The 23,920-nt window shown below is 37.5% G+C and overlaps 1 protein-coding gene across 9 annotated transcripts in view; it reads right to left on the reverse strand.

Annotated features, from left to right (window-relative positions):
• Positions 1-23,920, reverse strand: part of NBEA (neurobeachin) — a 662,067-nt gene that overhangs the window by 23,697 nt on the left and 614,450 nt on the right. For 4 of the 9 annotated variants that reach the window (XM_087865187.1, XM_045796969.2, XM_087865186.1 and 1 more), the window contains 3 exons: positions 18,724-18,891; positions 2,202-2,264; positions 1,792-1,881 (listed from right to left, as the gene is read on the reverse strand). In XM_087865187.1, coding sequence (XP_087721313.1) covers positions 1,792-1,881; positions 2,202-2,264; positions 18,724-18,891 — 321 coding nt within the window. Of the gene's footprint in view, positions 1-1,791; positions 1,882-2,201; positions 2,265-2,800; positions 4,930-18,723; positions 18,892-23,920 lie in introns of those variants that run through there. The other 5 variants (XM_045796974.2, XM_045796975.2, XM_087865189.1 and 2 more) reach the window with 2 other exon arrangements.

Here is a 23,920-nt window from a genome sequence, read left to right on the forward strand (position 1 = left end):
AGAAGAGTTCATTAGTGACTAATAAGGGGGCTGAAGCTGTTGGAGCCATTGTGGAGAGAAAAAACCCGTTTTCAAGCAAACACATTTGTTTATGTGTTTCACTAGGAGTTTGCCTATGGATTCAGTGAAGGTCTGGAGGTTGCAGTCCCCTCTGTGTTGCCAGTGCTTAGCGTCATGCCCGACACACAGAAGGAACTCGGTACGAATTTGCTAAGTAACTGAAAAAATCATTGAAAGGCCTGAACAGTACTTCCGCCACAAAATAACAGCTTATAAATCTGTTTGCACATATACTACGGACCATAGTTCAGAGCTCATTACTCCAAAATTAGAGTACTTGCTGCCTTGATACCTGCCTAGAAAAATGGATGACCTTTAATTCACTTTGCAAACACATTCTTTTACCTTCAAGCATTTTTCACTTCAGTAAAAAAATCAGTGAAAACCCACAGCTTAAAAAATAAAATTCCTTCTAAAATGTTTCTCAGAAAAAAAAAAATTTCACCACCTTCAAATTAAAGAGGGAAATGCTGTACAATTTGCTAATCAACTGAAAAAGGACTGTTTGTTATGCAAATGAGCTTTTAAAATTCAGGCTGAAATGAAAAGAATATTACCTTTTCCCTCGTAAAACAGGAATAACAGTTTTAATATAGGAGCTAGCGGAGATGACGACACAAGCTAACATTTATTGAGAACGTATTGCACACCAGTTGCTGGTCTAAGTGCTCCACGGTATTAAGTCGTGAACTTCTCAGGGCAGATGGTGTTTTTGCTTTCATGTAACAGATGCTCACATAAACAGAGAGGTTAAATACCTTGCCCACGTCATTCCCTAGTTAGAGGCAGAGCTGGTGTTTGACCCGAGTGGCTCTCGAGCGCTTGTCCGTATCCTGCCTCTGCAAATTATCCCTGTATTTTTGTCCTTTTCTTAAAATGGGCTACTCCCCCTACCTCACCTTGCCCCCGAAGATTAAATGGGGCCATATCATATTGTGTTGATACTAGGTTTTCATCCTACTTTATAAATCAAATCTAATTTCCGTGCCTGTATGTGTCTGAATGCGTTCATGCAGAGGCATATAGTCAGAGAAGATGGTGATTTCTGTGAATCCCACATTAGGCGAGCGTAGCAGGATTTCTTTTATTTATTTATTTATTTATTTATTTATTTATTATTTTTTTATTTTCATAATAATATTTTTATTATGTTAGTCACCATACAGTACATCCCTGGTTTCTGACGTAAAGTTCGATGATTCATTAGTTGCGTATAACAGCCAGTGCACCATGCAATACGTGCCCTCCTTACTACCCATCACCGGTCTATCCCATTCCCCCACCCCCTCCCCTCTGAAGCCCTCAGTTTGTTTCTCAGAGTCCATAGTCTCTCATGCTTCATTCCCCCTTCTGCTTACCCCCCCTTCTTTATCCCTTTCTTCCCCTACCAATCTTCCTGGTTCTTATGTTCCATAGATGAGAGAAACCATATGATAATCGTCTTTCTCTGCTTGACTTATTTCACTTAGCATTATTACTCAGCTATCAAAAAGAACGAGTTCTCAACATTTCCTGCAACATGGACGGCACTGGAGGAGATAATGCTAAGGATTTCAAGGTAAGAACCGCACACCCCTGTTTGTCCGCGGGGTATCAGCACCTACTTAGCCTGGAGAGTTAACCAATCAATCGAGAAGCCTTTAAAAATGCTGCTAAAATCACTATTTTATTTGACATGTACCCAGGTACAAAGGAAGCCAAAAATTTTCTGTTCGGGCTGCTCTGTCTTACCAGGTGCATGGCAGAGCTCCGAGGCGGATGTGGCTCGATGAGCAACTGAGATGGCGTCTGTCCAAAGTTCTGTATCTGTGCCTCCATGGCCTGCAGGGGAAGGAGAGCGAGTGTCATCATCAATATGCATCAGCGAGAGAGGTCAACACACTCCCTGACAATGCAAGTGTATCCCAAGTCAGCCATGAAAGAAGTCCAGAAAATTCACCCAGTGCTCTCGTCTCAGGGTGCAGAATCATCCAAGTGTTAGTATTTTGTAGACAAGCTTTGCTTCCTCCTTCCAAACATGCTTCCGTTAACCAAGTCACTCTTCTTATTTAGAAGCTGGGGTTAAACGTGGCGTGTTAAACCTGTGAGTGCATGCCGCTGAGGCCAAGGAACACGTCTAACACTAAACACAACACGGCTACCTTAATAAAGTCCTGCGTGAGGAGGAATGTGTGGGGATCTCTAATGAAATAAGCTTCCGGAATCTTGGGAAAAAGAATGATACAGATGTCCACCAATAATATGAAATAAAATTCAGAAAATCATAGATTCCAGTCAACACAGAGGGTCATCGCTAAGACTTTCATATAATGATTAATGATGGCCAAATTTTCACTACCAAAATACATATTTTAGCATGCTATGCTGTTTTCAGATGAATGCTGAAATACTATTTAACGTCTATAAGGTATGAATTCATTTCTCTCCAATTTTTTTTGAAATTTTAGAGATAACTAGCCCAAAGAGGAAATAATTCTTTGGGCACCTTGAGCTATGAAATATTTTATTAAAGCCTGTGCAGACAGAAATATTAATGAGATTTTTATAGCTTCCAATGACTAAAAATAATTTTGGATCTCAAACTGTCTGTATTGTATAATATGCCTTTTTCTGTGTGTATGCCAAAGACATAATCTTATAGGAGATTTATGTATTTCTTCTCTATATAAATAGTATAGGCAAAAAAAATTTCAATATATTAAGCTAGACTAACAGAAATATTTTTCCAAAATACTGTTAGCATGTAATTTAAGTCAACAAGGAGAAGCACAATATTTACAATGGTCATTACTCTGTTACCATGCTAATTTTTCCCCTAAAATTGTGTGCAATTTGGTTGCACATAAAAGTGAAATACGAAACTCATTGCTGAGTGCTTAGGAGTGCAGGTAAGGTGGTAGATGGCTCTCGACGCCACGTAGCCACTAATCGCATCACTATCTACAAATCTCATTTATAAAGTACTTAAATTTAACAATCTGTCCACCTCGACTGCATTTCAAGAAAATGTTTATCAATAAAAATGTGAATTTTCAAATTTATTAGCAATATTAAACATGAACGCATCATTATCTGCCATATTTTAGCAATTGCATAAATGGGGCTTTGGTTCTTTTATTTGCAGAGGCAATAGGATGAATTATTAAATCTCTTTAAGTGCTGTCCAAGTTTAATGTATCCATTTATTTGCACGGTGTCCACTCATATGCAAAGTGTGACTATTTAAGTAAATCGCATTCACATAGATACCATCATACTTTATCTCCCCGGTGCAAGATTTATGATTATAAAAGAGGGAAGAGACCATTTCTGGTTAGGTTCACATCATGAACAATAAACTCTTGAGAGTTACTTGAAAGAAAAAAAAATAGTAGTTTCATTGTTAAAGTTGCCCTGGCTTGAAAATATCCACAACCTAGCTTAATGTATCACGAACAGCTAAGGTCGCTCTACAAGAGGTCCCCCGGCTTGTGTTCAGACTCCCCCCAGAAAGAGGACTGGGGTGGGGTGGGGAGGCAGGGTAAACACAGCTGAGTCTCTAGTCAGTGCCTGTACTTAGTAGGTAGCCTTTAAAAGGCCACAGAAGGACTAAATCCACAAACACGCTCTGCTTGACTTGATTTTTGTTCCGAAAGGCAGTTATTAACACTATACTCAAAAATCTTGGGAGACTCACTTTCCAGAAATCTGTGCAGTTCTCTTCAGTGGGCCTACCTCCGATCCTTTCTGGACTGAGGTAGAGTACGCACATGTATTTATTTGAAATGACTCTCAAATGGCATCAGGATAAATATTAAGCTGTGATCAAGTTAATACTGTGGATGTCACCCTCTCATGAAGACAGTCTATTCCCTACACTTAACATTTATTTATTCATTTATTTTTAATAATAAACTGAATCCCTCTTCCTTGTGAGCCACATCACATGCCTTCATGACCTAAAAGTTCTTATTCCAATATTTACCTTGTGGCTCTCTTGCAATCCTATCAGTAATTCCTTAACCTCTGATTTAAAAATATACAGATCTTTCTGATCTCGAAAAACCACACTGCCTCCTCTAAGTTCTATTTCTTGTCACTACCAACACGTTTGAATGGGGAGTGAGCACCCACTGATTTTCACCTCTCCCCCGTCCCGTGTTTTCTGTCCTCCCCCACTTTTAGCAAGTCATCAATGTCTTCTTTCTGTCAAGAGGGAGGAACTTTACATGGGAGGGTGTCTGGGGATAGACACAGCCCATTCTGTAATCTATGAAGCATAGCAGCTGAGAGCTTGTTCTGAGAACTACTCCCGATGTAGGAGAAAATGCCTCCCCTCCATGCAAACCTTGGGCAGCATTCTAAATCCTTCCCAGACCCCCTAAAAATCATAATGAATGTCCTCCATATTCTCATAGCACTTCCCCCCCATCACGAAATTCAACGCACAGTTCTTTACATAGGTCTGTTTGCTCAGACTGCTGATCTTTGCAGGTCAAGGCTGTGACGTAGTCCCAAGAGAGTCCAAAAACACTCACTGACTATAGAAGTGGGGCAACGGTGGGACATTTGTGCAAAACTGAAAGGTAGCACAGAAAAGGGAAAGCACAGTAGTAGAGAAAAATCGGGGCGCTTTACTTTCACAGTTCAATACTGCAAAAAAAATGACCCTAATGAACGTTGTTAGATGCTTACTCTATGCCGAGGGATAAGAAATCAGATACCAGCCTGCCCTCAGGAAGTTCTCAGCCCATGAGGACGCAAGATGAGTAGTGATCAGGGCACGCGGTAGGCAGAGCATCACAGTGGCGGCCAGTCCTGAGTGCGAGGGAGCCCAGGAGTGAGGTCTACATCAGACTCAGGGTGGAGGAGGCTGCAGGGAGAGCAGGGCTTCCAGAAAAGGGACATGAGCTGAGGTCTGGATGTTAAGTAAGTATTGGCTAGTCGACAGCAAAAAAAGATCGTTGGAAATAGGATTTAAAAAAAATTCAACATATTTCTATTTTTCTACACATTGTTCTGTGTGGGTTGAAGAGACTTAATGCTAGTTTTATTTATTCATGAAACATACTTATCGAACATCTACCATGGACTGGGTACCGTTTTAGATATTTGTGATACTCATCAACCAAAACAGAGATTCGGGCTCTTGCAGAGGTGAACGTTCTAGCCAGGACGGCATAGGACCTTACATTCAGCCAGATGTCAGAAGCCAGCAGCCCTTGGGCTAGAATCAGCTCACAGGTATGGTTTTTATTTGAGCCAACATTTATAGGTCAGAAAATCTCATACAATAAATTGGATTTTTTGGCTTCTCTCAAAAAACCCATAAGAGGTGGTTCATCAACATTCCTGCACAGCAACACCTGTCTAGTGCCAAGGCTCAGGGGCCCTTTTGTAATGCCCACCGCTCGGACCCAGGCATGCACTGCCTCCTGGCCCGCTTCACCGGTTTCCTCCGTCTGACTCCTGCAGACTTCGGCATTTGTTAATCCTTTCATAATCTACTACCAAAACATTAATTTGTATTACAAGGAAGCTATCACTTTATAGATTGACAGTAGTCCTGCCCTCATCCCCGGGGTATATGGTCCAAGACCCTAAAGAATGCCTGAAACTGTGGATAGTACCGAACCTTACGTATGTTGTTTTTCCTGTACATACACACCTATGATAAAGTTTAATGCATAAATTACACACGGTGAGAGATTAACAGCAATAACTACTGATAAAATAGACCAATGATAATACACTGTAATAAAAGTTATGTGAATGTGGTCTCTCTCTCAAAATACCCTATGGTACTGGACTCACCTCTCTCCTTATGATGATGATGTGAGATGGTAAAATGTCTATCTGATGAGGGGCACCCGGGTGGCTCAGTCTATTAAGTGTCTGCCTTTGGCTCAGGTCATGATCTCAGGGTCCTGGGATCGAGCCCTGCATCAGGCTCCCTACTCAGCGGGGAGTCTGCTTCTTCCTCTCCCTCTGCCCTGTGGACCCCACCCCACTCGTGCTCTCTCTTTCTCAAATAAATAAAATCTTTTTTAAAAAAATGACTAACTGATGAGATGAAGTGAGGTAATGAGGTAGGCACTACGACCTAACATTAAGCGACTGCTGACCTTCTGAGGCTAAGTCAGAATCACTGCTTCCAGAACATGGCTGACCGCTGGTTACTGAAACCGTGGAAAGCACCGCACTTTCCACAGAAGCAAGAATGAACTGATATTGAATGTGTGAGCTCATGACTTTCATAATGTGTATGAGAGAAGAGTAAAACTTGTGAAATAAGTCTGTCACTCTCACCTCATCGAATCTCAGATGTTATCCATTGTGAGAAGTGTCATTAATTTATATACTATTAAGAAATTTTAAAAATGTTGCCAATTAAACTACGATCCACTATTGATTGTAAGACACACTGCGATTTGGAGTGCGGAGATGTGACAATGACAAGCATCTCAGAATCAGTAAGTGATTGTAACTTTTTTACATATAATAAACAGCACTAGAAGTCTTACACATTTCATATAAATCTAGCATTGGTAATAGGCTTAAAACAGTAGATTTTTCAAACCAAATGTGACTGACAAAATCTTTGGTGTTTTACAAATAAGAAAGACCATGTAAGGAGGGCACCTGTTGCATGGTGCACTGGGTGTTATACGCAACTAATGAATCATCGAACTTTACATCAGAAACCAGGGATGTACTGTGTGGTGACTAGCATAACATAATAAAAAAACATTAAAAAAAAGAAAGACCATGTATTTATGGGTGGGCAACCCTTTAGTGGCATAACATGACAATACGGATCTGCTGGTACTTAAACAATATTCTTTCTTAGGCCTTTGTAATCACTGAATGTGGCATCTTAGACTAAAGCTTAGACTAAAGCTGCTTTATATACACATATACACACATACATATGTGCATCCACTTTAATTAATTGAGCGTGTGTTTTCTCCCTTTTATTTTTATTTTTTTTTTTTTAAAGATTTTATTTATTTATTTGACAGAGATAGAGACAGCCAGCGAGAGAGGGAACACAAGCAGGGGGAGTGGGAGAGGAAGAAGCAGGCTCATAGCAGAGGAGCCTGATGTGGGGCTCGATCCCAGAACACCAGGATCACGCCCTGAGCCGAAGACAGACGCTTAACCGCTGTGCCACCCAGGCGCCCTGTTTTCTCCCTTTTAACCAGCACTCCGATCTAGACAGAGGGCTTCGGCGCGGAATTGGACATTTCCACATCTTGGGCTGGGTGGTGTCTACATGGCAGCATACCTATGGGATGATTCCGTCCTCCTGCTGCTCCATAGCATTTTCCCCCCCCCGCCTCACCCTCCGCCAGGTTAATCACTATTTTGATGATAATTGCACCGTGAAAATTATCATCAATTATTTTTTCTTTTCTTGAACTTCTGATAAGTAGAATCATACGATACCTATTTGCATGTCTGCCTTTTTTTGATCAACACGTCTGTGCGATTCATCCCTGCTGTTCTGTGTATCAATGTTTTGTTGTTGTTGGGGCCATGATAGCGTCCCACTGTATTCATCCACCACAATCCGTCAATTCTGTCCATGGATATTTGGGCTGCTAACAGTTTCAGGTTATCATGAATAAAGTTGCCTAGAAAATTCTTGCACGTGTCTTTTGATGGAGGTGAGCAGTCATTTTTGTTGGGTGCATAACCTAGGTATTGGGTTGCCAAGGTAGAGGGTAGGAATACTTTGTTTTACGGCCGAGTTGTTCTCCAAAGTGATTATACTGACGTCGTGTATTTATTTGTACAAGTATCTGTGAATGCAGAATGCAGTGGTCAAAGCTGTAAATAAAGTGATGATTCAGGCTATGTGATCTCTGAAGGTACTCATATGCTGAAACTCTTACACATCAAACTCAATTTTATCTCAGAAAACAACCACATAAGGAAATCCACTTTATTTCCTCACCAGGAATTGTTCAGCTAGGAATGAGAAGTAAGTTAGTTTCTTAAGAGTTCTACATTTTAATTGGTACATGGATTCTTACTTTTTCTTATAAAAACTATATGGTTGAATACTGAGCAGTTACCATGCACTTAGCTTTTATTTTTCTCCCCAGCTAAGACCCATCAAGAAATAGGTAGATCATAAAATTAGGAAAAAAGTTTCTTTTTTTTTTTTTAAAACACTTTGGAGGGACTTCTAAAATATGGAATTTTTCAGCGGTAAGCAGAGAAATAAAGAAAAATGTGGCCTAAGTTACGAATAGCATCACAAAATAAGTAAACTTGAACAGTGACTTTCAGATTTCATTACACACAGAGGACACATAACTCAGTATTACCTGCTTATATGTAATATAAAGCTTCCATTAGGGGAAGTTCCTATTAGGGACAGTTTCCTGTTTTCCCCTCCCTACTTTCTTGTTAGGCCTGCTTTGTAAAATCCTCTAGGACCTGCCTACCAAGTAACAAAATTACCCACATTTTCATCAAGCTCTCTCTAGTCTTCTGCTACTCAAAGGTCAGAGCCAGGGGTACAGCTGCCTCATCTATGCCCTGCACAAAGGTGCCCAGTTGGGGGGCAAATGAGGGATAGACGCTACCTCAAATGCTGAAGGAAGGGGCACTTTTTATTATTCATCCTTTTAATGAGGGTTTATTTTTTAATTTGCATAAAGGGGCCATATGTGTTAGCTATGGCTGTGACACATACCTTATTCCTTTGACCTGCAGCACCTCTTGCTTAATTGCTTTTATCTCCTTCTTGCTTTCCCTCCCCACCCCCCAAAATGCTACCTCCTCTATAAATACAGATACACAGCTGGGATTAAATCCTCCAAAGAGGAAGTAAATATGCTGTGGTCTAGGTGCATTTTACGTATGCCTGTTAATATGAAAGATTTCAGAGCCAGGGCAAAATTACAAATGGCGGCGGGTAAATGATAGTTCAGAGTGATGTTCAGATTACTGATAAATTCAAAATATTCTAGAAGAAAGAAATTACTATTTAGGCGAATAAGCATGCTTTCTGCCTCCCCTTGGGTTTGCTATTTATCTAGTGCACACCCCCTCTGGTACCCAAGAGATAAAAACTTTGGTTAATCTTGTCTTTTCCATAATACAAGTAAATTTAACCCAGATACATTTTCCTCCTGTAGAATCTTTACAACGTCTAGTCTTTTGTGTAAACGTAATTTAGTATTGTCTTTCTGATGAAATGTCATAAGGTCTAAGTGCCATGAGAAAGACAGTGTGAGGAAGCTAATAAGGAAAGCTGTCAAATGACCTAGTTCATCCATTTTGCTTGGTCTGTGCCATCTTTTAAATTGTTTTCCTGAAAAGTCAGCATTTTATAAAGTACGACAGGTTGTGCTACCCACAAGGCAAATATCAGACTATGCTGAAATTCCTAGTTAATTATTGATAATTTTCAGAAACTTCAAGATAAAAATAGCAAAAATGGATTCCTTGGGAACACAGAAAAGGATTTTCTAAAAATTTCCTTAGGATCATGTTATCTCATTTTATAGCTTGTACTTAGCATGATTTTATTTTAATGCTTTAAAGTGGATATTCTTTTTTTTTACCAGAAAATACACCTTTGACACACAATTAAAAATATATATGTGATTTATATCATCTTTCTGTTCTACCTCCAATTCTACCAATTATATACCAAATAGGAAAAAAAAAATGGAATTTTGAGAAGTCTGAAATGATAAGAGAAAAGATTACTTAATGGCAGACTGTATTTTAACTGATATGCTTTTGCTTCTGGTTTATTGTTATAATAAAACAAGATCATATAAAGCATTACTTTTTAATGCTAGAAAAACAGGAGCAAAATAAATCAAGAAAATAATATCTGCACTTTATTATTTCTTGCTTTACAAACATTAAACTATATAAAAAATTAAAAATGCTATTTTATATTCAACCGCTTCTAGTTTTTCATAGAAACTACACAACAGAAGAACAAATGTTTCCTTTTAACAATCAGCTGCATTAAGGCTAAGTCTATACTAGCAAAATTATTAGAATATTTCAGCAAATACTTAATAACTCAAGTAAGAAAAGAACCACTTTGCCGTAACTATCAGACTATGTTAGACAATATTGAGGGAGAGGATTCTGATTGTTCATAGACCTGCCCTCAGTGCTTGGTTTTATTCTTTTAGTATAAACCTAGAAGAAATAAAGAGGAGAATTATCCTCTTGCCAATTCCCATTTCTTCCTCGGACTGATGAGTTATCATGATGATATTACTTATCTGACTTAACAAATGAGCGTGAACATCAGTGAATGTGAAAAGCAAGCACCATGCCCTTTGGATAAAATAATGCTCTGTCCAGAACAGTTCTTCTTCCAATTAGGTCAGTGCCATTGGTGGCAGGCTCACTCAATTTTTATATTTAAAAATAAGTATAAGGTAACTCAGGTAGGAAAAGTACGTGTATTTTAATGTGGCAGGTAGTGGCTGTTCCACCCCGCATGCCTTAAATAAATTTGCCTAAAGCAGTGACTAACTCAGGGGGAACACAGAACTGAGCTGGACCATCTTCCTTGCCCTCGGGGGGGGGGGGTAACCGGCCTCCCCGGAGACTGCATCCCTGCTACTCTCTTGCTCCTTTATCTTCCCACTCTTTTCGGCCAATGAGAGCTCAGGACAGAAGACAGGAAGGGGATGTAAAACTTATCCTATGGTTCTTCCCTGCCAGGTTCCAGTTCGGTGGTTGGCTGGGTTGCAGTCTTCCCTCTAAGGCCACAGCTCCACATCGTGGAGCCCACTGGAGCTCGATCTCATGACCCTGAGATCATGACCCGAGCCGACCCCAAGAGTCAGATGCTTAACCCACCGGGCCACCCAGGAGCCCCAGCAGATGATGTCTTAAGGACTCTTCCAGGTTTTTCTTCTTTGCTCACTTTTGAATTGATCATTACATAGTACATAGAATCAGTACAATGTCCCTGCCAAATTCTCCCTGAGAACTGATGTATACAAAGCAAACTCAATGCTGGCTGATTCGGGAAACGGAAGATGGGGGAAGGTGGTGGTGGGGGAGGAGGAAGGAAAGAGAAGTCGTAATTTTCCTCACCACACAAAATAAGTTCACTTGGAGAGTCTGATCATGGAAAGGAAATAATAATGAAAATAATAAAAGTTGAGAAGATCTGCCTGGAAGTGGAATGACATCCAGACAAAGGTTTACCAGGTGGTGGTATAAACATTACAAAATGAAATCATATATTTTTGTTAGGCTAAATTCAAATTAAAAATAGTATTGCATGTATTTGGCAGAACAAAGTGCTCTTCTTTGATTTTGACACAAACGGGAAACAGTAATTTAGATACACTATATTGAGATTTCAAATGGCTGTAAATAGGCTCATTATCAATATGTTGAAAACCCTTAAAAATGAGCTCTGAACATCTAACTGAAATGCTTAGGTATTTAGATTGAGTAATATCTACTTCAAGAAATTGAAGCATGCAATATGTTTTGAATAATTGTTAATTTATGCTAAGGTAACAACTGTGTAATATAACTGAAATCTATGTTAGTAGAAGATAAGGAAATCCCTTCCAGCTATTTCTATTACAAACAGCAGGCTGCAATTTTCAGCCTTCTTCCTTGTGTAAAATATGACTTTAGATGCTTGTGAAAGCATTTGCTGTTAATTTCTGAAAATCAATAATTAGCACTTCTCAACACTATGCAATAAAATAACACAAAGACGAGAAAAAGCACATCTCACAGAAATGACACACATCCCACTTCGACTCGCTGCATTATTTATGCTTTTCTAGTGGACGATTGATGACCATGGACTAGCTAAGGACTGCAGTAATTACAAGGAGAAAAGATAAACCTAAATTAAAGATTTATTCACTAATCAAAATTAAATATGTGTCATTAATTTTCTTGATACTAATTTCTATATAGAAACTTTAGTCACTGATTCTTTGCAATGCAGGCCTTATTGCTGGGGATGAGGAACACACAGACACATCGGACTCTATACTCTTGCTCGTTTTAAGGATCAGAATATTCTTCTTGTTCCCCAAATGATTCTTTAAGCTTAAAAGAATACCTAATGTAGATTTCCACTTCCATAATTTAAAATGGAGGGGTTTTCTTTCTATTTTATTTTATTTTATTTTATTTTATTTTATTTTATTTTATTTTTCTCTTTCAATTTGGCTTTTGAATTTGCTCACATTTTTAACTCAGTAAAACTTCCAGGAATTGTAGGGGAAAATGAAGATGGTTTTAAGAAATCTTTATCAGCCCTTTTGTTGATCATTTGTTGCAATCACATCTCAGAATAAATGCCCAGGAGAAAACCCCTGGATATTTCGCAGATGAAGACAATTAGGCATCACGGCCCTTGTAAATGGACAACACTGTGCTACAGCGCACTCAAGCGATCCACAAGGGGGGTGTTGCTACCCCTTGTCAGACAGAAGAGAGGAGTCAGAAATGGGGGAAGGAAAAGACAAGGGATGACAAAGGCACAGAAAGAATAAGCAATGACCAGACGGCCATCAATGTCCTCACTACAAATACCTTAATTTACATCATTAGGATGAAAAGTGGGTTAACTTTTTCCTTATAAATTTTATGAGTTCATCTTCTAGGAAAGCCAGCGTTGTAGCTGTTTTGGTTAAAGACGTGTCTGTCTTGTTGGTTCTTTTTTTTTTTTTTTAAAGATTTTATTTATTTATTCGACAGAGATAGAGACAGCCAGCGAGAGAGGGAACACAAGCAGGGGAAGTGGGAGAGGAAGAAGCAGGCTCATAGCTGAGGAGCCTGATGTGGGGCTCGATCCCACAACGCCGGGATCACGCCCTGAGCCAAAGGCAGACGCTTAACCGCTGTGCCACCCAGGCGCCCCTGTCTTGTTGGTTCTTGATAGCCTTATCATGTCAGGTTTCTGTAGTAGCAGGAATGGTTCAGCAAGAAAATAAAGTGAAAACTGAAGGAATCTATTCTACTTCCTTTGGGCATATTCTCACTATAGCAGATCCAAGGAAGCAGATCCCTGTCAGATCAAAGGAAGAGATAAACGCAGAAAATATAATCTAAGAAGACCAAGAAATATTAGTAACAAAAAAATTAGACTAAAAATGCCACACTTTTATAACTACTGGCAATATAAAAATTTAGCATTTAACGCTTTAATATTTCCGGCATAGATGAATGTGTATGTATGCATAAATAAATATTGCATGGCCCATATGTTCTAATAGTTTGCCAGCAAAATAGCCTTTTGCGATAGGCTTGTGTATATACCTCTCACTGTTGAAGAGAAGTCATTTAAGTCATTTTTCAGTTTGGTAGTGTTGATGGTACATATGATGATATAGAGAAATGAATTATTAAAACAAAAGTTTTTCCAAGATATTTCATTTAATTATGCTTTTAGGTAATAATAACTAATGTCCATGTAGTGCTTTATGGTTTACAAAGTATTTTCCCATATCTTTTCTCATATGCTCCTCAAATACAGACCCATGAGTTAGGTATCATTTGTGTTATCATTTTATAGGTAGGAAAACTAAGGTACATAAAAGTAAAGGGAGTCACTCAATGTCTCAAATTGTAATGACTGGCTGTGATGAAACCTATTACCTGGTTTCTACCTTTCTATCGTATTTTATTGCCGGTTACATACCATATAATCATACTCTAAGGCAGACAGGCTTGAGTAATTATATCCATGATCGGAAGAGTGATCCACTTTAGAAACAACTTAGAATGAAATGTTCTTCACTAATTATAAGAGTACAGTAAAAAAAAAATCATGACATTTAATTTGTAATCTCTACTAACCAACTATCGACTATGGCTAGTGCCTTTGGAACTCTTGAAGACAGACAAAACAAGTTTTTCTGCAAAGTGGTTAAAATAAACAACGAACGAAATGGCTGAGAAAGATTTCTTTCTTTCCTTCTTTTTTTTTTTTTTTAGAGAGAGACAGAGTGAAAGTGAAGGGGGGGTCAGAGGGAGAGAGACAATCTTAAGCAGGCTCCGCACCCAGTGCTGAGCCAGATGCAGGGCTCGATCTCATGACCCAAAGATCATGAGCTGAGCTGAAATCAAGAATTGGACACTTAACCAACTGAGCCACCCAGGCACCTCACTGAGAAAGATTTCTTAAAATTTCCCATGTAATTCCTGGTTTTACTGAGTTGAGGATTTTACGAAATTCAAAAGCACAAACAGAATAGAAAGAAAAACCTTACAGGTTAAATTAGTGAAATGGGAATACACATTAGGTGTCCCTCATTTTTAAGAATCATTTTGAAAGTAAGAAGAATATCATCTCCAAAACTAGGAACTATTAGTAAATACTGTTATTTTAAAATTCCTAGAAAGTAATGGGACTAAAGCAACCCTGAATTGAGAATCAGGAGACCTCATCTAAATCTGACTCTGATGCTACATAGACGGGTGTCCTTGGAAAAATTATTTAATAAGACTATTGGCCTAGATTAATGGTTTTTAACTGAGGATGTATATGAAAGACCTGAAAAGGTTTTTGTTTTTCAAAATAAAGCTGCTTCAACCCTCTCCGTGGCTATCCTGAGATGCCCATAGGATGGGGAGTGGGACAGGGGATAGGGAGTTAGATGGGGTTCGATGGATATGGCAGGTGTATTTGAAAATAGTTGAGGGCTGGGGATATAGAAGACCATTAGAGTTAAAAATTCAAAACTAGGTAATAGGTACATGGGAGTTTCATCACACCATTCTCTCTACTTTTGTAGGAAGAGGAGAAAAGCTTTCCAGATCTTCTTATACACCTATAGTAGACAGTGCTTCTTAAACTTAAATGTCTCAGATGAGTCACTGGCGATCTCCTTAAATGTATGTTCTGATTTAGTAGGTTGGGAAGGCCTGAGAGTCTGAAGTTCTCAGAAGATCCCAGGTGATGGTGTTACTGTTGGTATGGACCACATTTGAGTAGAAAGGAGTTAGAACACCCTGGGACCAGATAATTACTAACTAGAATATTCTATTTTCTCAGCCCGTCATAGGATGGAGTTTCTTGGCCATCATTTGGTAAGTAAAAATATAAAGCAAATCACATCATTTTTATTAATATGTAAAAATGGTAAGAAAGAATATTCATTACCATGCTTAAAATTACTGCTCCAATAGTCAGTTGAGCTCATCTATGAAATAATGTGTCTAGAAGATTATGATGTAAGCCAAGACAATTTAAATAATATCTAATATCCAACAGATCTAGTGTTTACATATTAAGAAGCGCTTTGTACCAGAACTGTTCTGTCATGTTTCTGCCCAGAGGCTGTCATGATAAAGTTTATTATCAGTTACTGCTTTACAAGTATAAAATAAGTTAAGCTGTCATATTTTTCTCAGGCAAAGATCCTAAGCTGTCAAAGAATGTCAATTTTAAATCTGACATAGAGAAGAAAATTATCTGTTATTCTGACCTCTAATTTCTTGACATTTTAATGCCATAATTGCTGTGGTTAGTGCTGCTTCATGACTTCACCTGTCAAGGAAGAATGAATCAATAACCTTAAGCCATTTCTCAAATTTTAGCCCTAACTTCAAAGCTCAAAGTTATAGGCAGATTGTGGGATATATATATATATATATATATTTACAAAAGGGACATATATTGATATTCATATATTAAATATTGTTTAAATCAGTGTTTAATTTAAGCATCAAAAAATCATCTTCCTTAGGCTAGCTGGAGTTTAGTATAACTATAACCTTCCTTTGGTTTTATTTATGTGAAATGTAATGATCTTAGTATTTAAAAAATACAAAGACAAACATTATCAAATAAAAGAAATTCATTAAGCTAGATAAGAGGGCTAACATTTTGAACACTGCTTTTTCCAAGAGTTTGTGTCCAACCATTCAGGTAGGTATCAACTTTCTCAAGTCATGGTACCATAACACAGACCTCTGGGATCTCAACATTGACGTTTTCATAAAAGATGTTGTGCCTCCCAGAGGACCCCCTCACAGGGGAAATGTATACGTAAGGAGGTATAAATGGCTACCAAATAGGAATATACTGCACACTTCATTCCTCTTATCTACAGAGTTTATTGCGTGACAGTAGATGCTAAGCGCTGTTTAGGTTGGCAAACGTATTTCATGTATTATTCCTCCTTTATAGAGAGAGCAATTGAAGTAGATGGAGATCAAACGTCTTGGCCAGCATTAGATAGCTCACAGATTTTAGGTGGGTTCTCATCTATCGAGGGTTCCTAAATAATATTGCAGTATGTTTTGGGGAATATGTTAGTTTGTGGGGTACAGGAGATAAGGGGGGGAGTGGGGAGAAGGACAGTTAACTCATGTCCCTTGATATCATTTCATCTGCTATGGCTGCAATATAATAAGCAGTTTCTTAGCAGTCTTAAGGAGATAAAATATCTTTCTAAGCAGTCTTGAGTTGAAAAGGTCCACAGGGTCAGAGCTAATGTCTCTCTCTGCTGGTGTGTGCTTGGGCCTCTGCTGGTTGGTGGAAGGAAGGTAACCGTGTTCCAGGTACATGCTCTCTTAGGGAGTATTCTGAGAACAGACATCAGAGTTTGTGGGTCAGGGAGGCAGGTGAGGAACTGGGGTCGGAGGACATATCTATCATAGAATAACTCTGGGAGTTTCTCTAGTGAAACCTCAGCATTCAGCAATTATGTGCTCAGAATGAGAATGCTAGAACGAGAGAGTCTTGAACTCAGGCCCCCTAGTGCTTGGCGGTCTACCTCACTATGAAGGAATCAGGGGCAGTAACATATTGTTCAGACCATCTACATAACAAGCGGCCATCATGGCTGAATCACTCCCATCCAATAAAAACTTTTAAAAAATTATACATTTTCATGTAATGTTTCATTAGGAAGTCCTATTACTTGATAATTAAGGCCCATACATAGTTTTTTCCCCCACTGTCCAAAGCAATGGTGTGATATTTCATAGAAGCAGGTATTCTTATAGAATTCAAAAAGCACAATATCTATGTAAAGAAAGTCTCAATTCTAATTCCATCTTCTTTTTATTCTCATTTATCATTTTCTTTACTCTCATTTAAATATGAGAAATCTGAAAAATATGCTCAAATAAATTATCCTTGACTATCAAAAAAAAATAATATGAGAAATCTGCTATTTTCCTGTCCATTTTAATGCTGTCTTGCACTTTCACAAGATATGCTTAAAATATTGTATTTTTCCAAAGTGGATCAAGGACAGAGCGATCTAATGGGTAAACTGTAAGATGAGATATTCAGGAACAAAAAGGCTGATGGTATTTAAAAGTCAAAAACCAATTTGAAGGTGGTCTTGGGTTAAGAGATAAGCTAGTCCAATTCTTTTTTGATTCTAAAGGTATTGGTTCTAAAAAGAGAATATAATTTGTAAGGTGTTTACAGAACCAGGCAAAGGTATATTGTGAAAATAGTAATTAAGCTCAGAATTATCTCCTATAAAATAATCTGATTACAGTTTGTACAGTACTAAATCAGGTGAGTATAATGGTTTGCAGAGAAAATCCCTTCTTTCACCCATGACTTTCATAAGATCTGGCTTCTCTCTCATTCGTTCGTTCTCTGTCTCCATCCCCTTTTCCCAGTTTCAGGCACTAATCCATTTCCTCGCACGTACATGATATAACACTGCACCTAATGACGTGCTTACAATGTGTTCTCTGAATAGTTAGCCCTAAGGGTCCAATGAGCACCGATCTCAAGCCTCTCCCCTCTCTTCTCTGCTTGAAGCCATACAAATGGAACCATTTTGTTTTTGTAGAGGTATGTAAGAAATAACTTTATGGATGCAAATTCTTCTTGTAGAGCTTTATTTCCCAAATCTACAAGTTTTCCACCTCTAAAATTAAAAGTAAAAAAATAAAACAAGCATTCCACTGACGGGAAACGTAGCCATGATTGCTTGTTTTGCACACAGCAGATGGCCGCTATAGCACGGAATGGAGGCTGGGACGTGGCTTCCTGGCAGCGAGACTTACCCAGCAGCTGTTGCTCCTTTACTCTTTCACCTATCTGAAGTCATTTTGTGCAGTGTGGAAGTGATTTAAATAATATTTTATATGAATATTTTCAGTAAAAATACTTATGCACATAGTAGAGCACATAATTCCCAACTGTTAGCTATAAACTTTCAGGGTAAGAACACACAGGAATAAAAATACTCTACCCTCATCTATTTTATTGATGTATTTCAAAGAACATTCTGGAATAAAATACTATACCCTAATCTACTTTATCAATGCATTTTTTGAACATTCTGTCTGGAAGTCTGTAATTTTGCTTTTATTAAGAAAATATATACTGGCAGCTTATTTTAATGTGAACAATTCTTATTCAAATATTCAACTAGGTTTCATTAATAACACCCACAGAGCATTAAGCATTTTAATGAAGATGCTGAAATAAAACAAGTAAAGTAGGGATATCGAAGTGCATTATATGTGTCTACAGTTCAAAAGAGAAGAACACAGTGGTCTCATTACTTGGTTTTGACATATAATACTCATTTTCCTACATTTGTCAAAACGCTGAAATTTATGTTTCATAAAAGTTTATGTTGAAAAGAAATTTATACAGAAAGAGACGGAAAGCCAAATTTGTGTTTGAGAGATGACCGAAATCTTTGGAATAATATGGGACTTAACACCTACCTCCCTGAGCACAGGGTCAGTGATACTATCCAGGTTCACAGAGCCTTCATAGGTTAAGTAGTGAAAGACATTCAGAGCACGCACTGCTTCTGGTCCTCGCTGTTTGTAGCCAAATATAAGGTCAATCCACTGATGGAGTTGGCAAGAAACAAATTCACTTTCCAGGGCCTGCAATGAATGAGTCAAGAAAGAAATAAGAGACTATACAAACTTAGCAAATCTCCCTTTTTCTTACTTTGAAATATTCTATGTAAAGAAGTACGATATGCTCTTTGCATTACTGTATTTTATCTCTATGTATTAGATGTCCTGTTCCTAGAAATGGCAAAATAATAAGACACAGACCTGAATGAGAATGTTCTCTTTCTAAAATGCTTAACTTCCTTGTGGCTCCATTATGTTTAGCTTATGATCTTTCATATTACATAGGTTTCTTAAAAAGACACATTCATGTTTATAACAAAACTAATTTGAAGTATCTGTTTTAATTTTACAATAATTTCTCATTTTTAAACATTAGTTTAAAATTAAACAATTTCATTAGAAACTTTGATATACACTTATTTTCCTGCTTAAAGTCTTCAAATTTATCATAACACTACCAAAAGGGGATGCCTTCCTTTGGCTACAAATGAACTCTTGCTGTTACACAGTCTAGGAATCACTGGGCATTTTACATGTTTGCTGCTAGTAGGAAATGAATGCAAATTACTGACAGTCAATGACCATACTAAGCTTCCATAAAGGGTCGGAAAAACAAGAAGGCCTTTTCGTTTCCTAAGAAGCCATCATAAGCTTCCTGGAGGTATCCTGACATGTGGGCATGGAGTTCTGCTCATACCTGTGACACGAATAGTGCCGATTACTGTACGGTTCTCTAGGTCTCTCACTTACTGCATCCCCTTGTCATCAATTTCCTATTGATTTTAAGAGCACACTGATTTCAGCAACATGAACAAAAGCTGTAAGAGCTAGCTTCTTAAATTTCAACTAAGTGTAGCCATATTAAACAATTTTCTAAATTACAGCTGTAACTAGATATGTGAATGAAGTCATTCTCTGGCTTCACGACCCTGATTTCCAAGGCGTTGACACCAATTTGGAATAACTTAATTAATAAATGATTTCTTAAATCAGCCCTTTGGTAATTATATTTATTTTTTAATATAAAATATCCGTGTGATCACATTTTACTAGTAATTTTATTTCCCTCAACCCCATGATTGATTTCTTCTAAAAGTTTCAGTGTTTCACTTACAACAATTATTGCGGATGTTTCTCATTCATAAACATAAACAATTAGACTTCATTAAAAGGTAGCTTCTGTACTGAAACTAAACAGAATTCTATATTCTGTATCTTAGTGGTATTGACATAACAGTTCAGACTAGAATACAGAAGACTAAAATATAAGAAAGATGTTGGTTAAAATTTTACACTATGTCAATACTGTTGGTTTGGTCGATGTGTATAAATGATTCTGTAAGTGCAGGGTAACTAGTTAATTAAAAAAAAGTCAGTCTAATTATTTAGTAATGTTTTCAGTGCTTGTTGCAATAAATGAAAGGATGAAAACTGAAAAATTATGGAGTAGCTATTGTCCAAATGTATTCATGGGAATTCAAAATAGTAGTGAAGTCAGATACATTAATTAAAGCAGATTTTAGGGGCGCCTGGGTGGCTCTGTCGGTTGGGTGACAGACTCTTGGTTTTGGCTCAGGTCATGATCTCATGGGTTCTGAGATCTAGCCCCGCCAATGGTTACCTGCTCAGCAGGGAGTCGGCTTGAAGATTCTCTCCCTCCCCCCCACTCTCACACGCTCTCTCTCAAATACATAAATAAACCTTTAAAAAAATAAATAAAGGAAGATTTTACCAACACCATCACATAATCACTTAAGCAGCAACCATTTCAAACAAATTTTATTTATACCACCAGACATATTTGGAAAGTATTGATGAAATTTATTATTATTCTGTTAGAGTAAAATAATTATTGAATAAAATGCCAATGCAGTTGTGAGAAGTACAGGGAATAATGACTTTTCACTACTTTGAATTTTAAAAATAGATTTGTTCTCTTTTATCTCCATCCACTACTTCCATTTCCCTCCTCTGCCAGAGGCAACATCTGTAATGTATTTGATGTTTCTCCTTTTGTTTGCATGTGTTTTTATAAAATATTACTCGCTATATGTATGTATACATATTTGTGTATGTATTTTTGATTCATAAAAATGGTACGGGGTTATAGATTTCATTTAGTTTCTTACTTATTCCAGGTAGCATTGCTTTTTAAGATCAGCCTATGTCGCTGCGTGTATGGGAAGTCCATTGCTTCTAGTGGCCTAACAGAACTGCCCCCAGCAAGGAGCACTGGACGGCCTCTAACTCCCTACGACACAATGCTGTGATGAATGTCCTCTCTTGCCTCTCTTTTTGGATCTTTGTGAGAATTTCTCTGGGACTCATAAGCTGGAGCAGGACTGCTGTATCCCTGAAGTGGATGTGTGCAGACTTAACGACTCGGCGGTCATCAGTGCCCAGCTGTGTCTCCACTCCCTCCAGCAGTGCATGTAAGATTCTATATGTCCACAACCCATTGACTCTTAATATGATCCAGGTTTCTAATTTAGCCAGTGTAATAATGAAACAATATCTCATTGTTTTAATTTGTATTCCTCTGATCAATAAGGAATTTGACATCTTTTTTACACAGCCTTTTGGGTTTCTTCTTCTGTAAATTTCTTGCTCACATCCTTTGCTCATCTTTTTACAGAGCTTCCTGTCTTTGTGTTGTTATTTTGCAGAAGTTCTTTATATATTTTAGGTAATAGTTCCTTGTTGGTTTTAAACATTGCAAATGCATGCTTCCAAATGTCATGTCTATGAACTTTATCCATGTTGTTCTTTGTTGAATAGTCTTAAGTTTGAGCTAATCAACTATTTTTTTCTCTCTGTTTTTATGCTCTTGGGATTTTGTTTTGAAATTACAAAGATCACTTTCTATAATTTTGATGTATTAGCTTTATATTTATCGCTTTACTTTTCATATATTCGTCTTTAATTCACCTAGAGTCTACTTTCACTCGTATGTGATATTAAATAGGGATCCAGTATTTTTGTTTATACAGTAAGTCAGTTTTTCCAGTGCTGTCTATTAAATAAACACACCTTTCCTCAGCCATCATTAGTGTGTGTATATTTGAAACAAAGCTATAAAACTGCTAGTATTTACAGATGTGATAATCCACCTAGAAAAAGCAATACAATCGGCAGCCAACTTATTACAACTAATAAAAGGGTTGCAAGGTACCTTTTTCTTTCTTTCTCTCCTATCATCCCTCTCTCTTTCCTTCCTTCCTTTCTCTTTTCCCTGTCCATCTCTCTATCCATCTATCCATCCATCTAGATATGTGTGAGTCTCCAGCTCTTTCCACTCTTTTTATTTCTATTGTTACCCTAAATTATCTTTATTTCTCATATATTTTTATACTTGGTGGATTTATTCTTTTTCAGTCAATGCAGCTATTTCTGGACCTTTATTCTTCCCTATAACTTTTACAGCAAGTGCATACAGATACATCAAAATAATTGTGATTAGGAGTCCCATAAATTTATGGGTTCATTTGGGAAAATTGATATTAGGTTTTCCCATCCAAGGTCCTAGAATGTCTCTTTACTTGTATAGGTTATTTTCTTTCTTTCTTTCTTTCTTTTTTTTTTTAAAGATTTTATTTATTTATGTGACAGAGAGACAGCCAGCGAGAGAGGGAACACAAGCAGGGGGAGTGGGAGAGGAAGAAGCAGGCTCCCAGCGGAGGAGCCTGATGTGGGGCTCGATCCCAGATTGCCGGGATCACGCCCTGAGCCGAAGGCAGACGCTTAACGACTGCGCTACCCAGGCGCCCCTGTATAGGTTATTTTCTATGTATTTTATTAGAGTTAAAAATTAATATTTTCTCCATAAAGGATGTGGGAGTTTTTGGTTAATTCCCAGACAGTCTACAAGTTTTGATGCATTTATAACATTTCTAAAATTACATTTCATATTTGGTTACTGATGATGTAAAAAAATGCCACTGATTTTTTTAAAAAAATTATTTATTTATTTATTTGACAGAGAGACAGTGAGAGAGGGAACACAAGCAGGGGGAGTGGGAGAGGGAGAAGCAGGCTTCCCGCTGAGCAGTGAGCCCGATGCAGGGCTCGATACCAGAACCTTGGGATCAGGACCTGAGCCGAAGGCAGACACTTAAGGACTAAACCACCCAGGCGCCCAAAAAATGCCACTGATTTAAGCTGATTTTGTTTCTGGCAAGTCTTATTAGTCATAGCTTCTTTATTTTTTCTTATAGAATTCTTATAGAATTGTTCTTAACTTTGAGGACTACATTAAACAATAGTGGTGATATGAAGCACCTTTGTCTTTTTCCTAATCTTAAATAGTTAGTTTTTTTGTAACACAAATATACAAACTCACAAATTTTATATATATACATATATAACATATATATACACACGCATTCACACATTACATTATATATATACACTCACAAATATTACATATCTATATATATAATTTGGGGGCTGTTAGGTAATATTTTACATAGAATTTTTGTATTTATGTCTATACATGAAATGGCCCTATTTTTTTATTCTTTTTTTTCTCCCTTTAACTACTTTTGGAATCAAGATCACAGTAGCCTCATGGATGGCTTGCCATGTTTTCTGCAAATACTTCCTAAGAAAGGACTTTATTACTTCTTGAAAATTCGGTAGAATTTACCTGTAAAATAATATGGCCTTGGATAATTTGGAGATGGAAGATTTTACCATTTAAATTTAAGGCTTTTAAGTCTCTATTTCTTTTGGTGCCAATTCCAACCTTTTATATATTTTTCTCAGTATTTATTTCATCTCAGCTTAAAAAATTATTAGTTCATATTTGTTTACAATAATCTTTAATTCAATTTAAAAAATCTCTAAGTCTATAGTTATTTATCCTATCCTATTCTATATGTTAGAGAGGCAGCAGAGTGAATCAATGAACAATTAATTGTTTAAATAATTTTGCCCTAGGTTTTTTTTGGGGGGGATTATAAAATTAAATGACAAAGAAAAAGGTAGCAGATTCAACAGACAGTGTCTTATAGACTGTCTTGCTAGTCACTGTGCGGAGAAAAAAGAAAATCCA

Source organism: Ursus americanus, chromosome 10 (genome assembly GCF_024610735.1).
Source record: "Ursus americanus isolate L20-20 chromosome 10, mUrsAme1.1.p, whole genome shotgun sequence".
Taxonomy (NCBI): Eukaryota; Metazoa; Chordata; class Mammalia; order Carnivora; family Ursidae; genus Ursus; species Ursus americanus.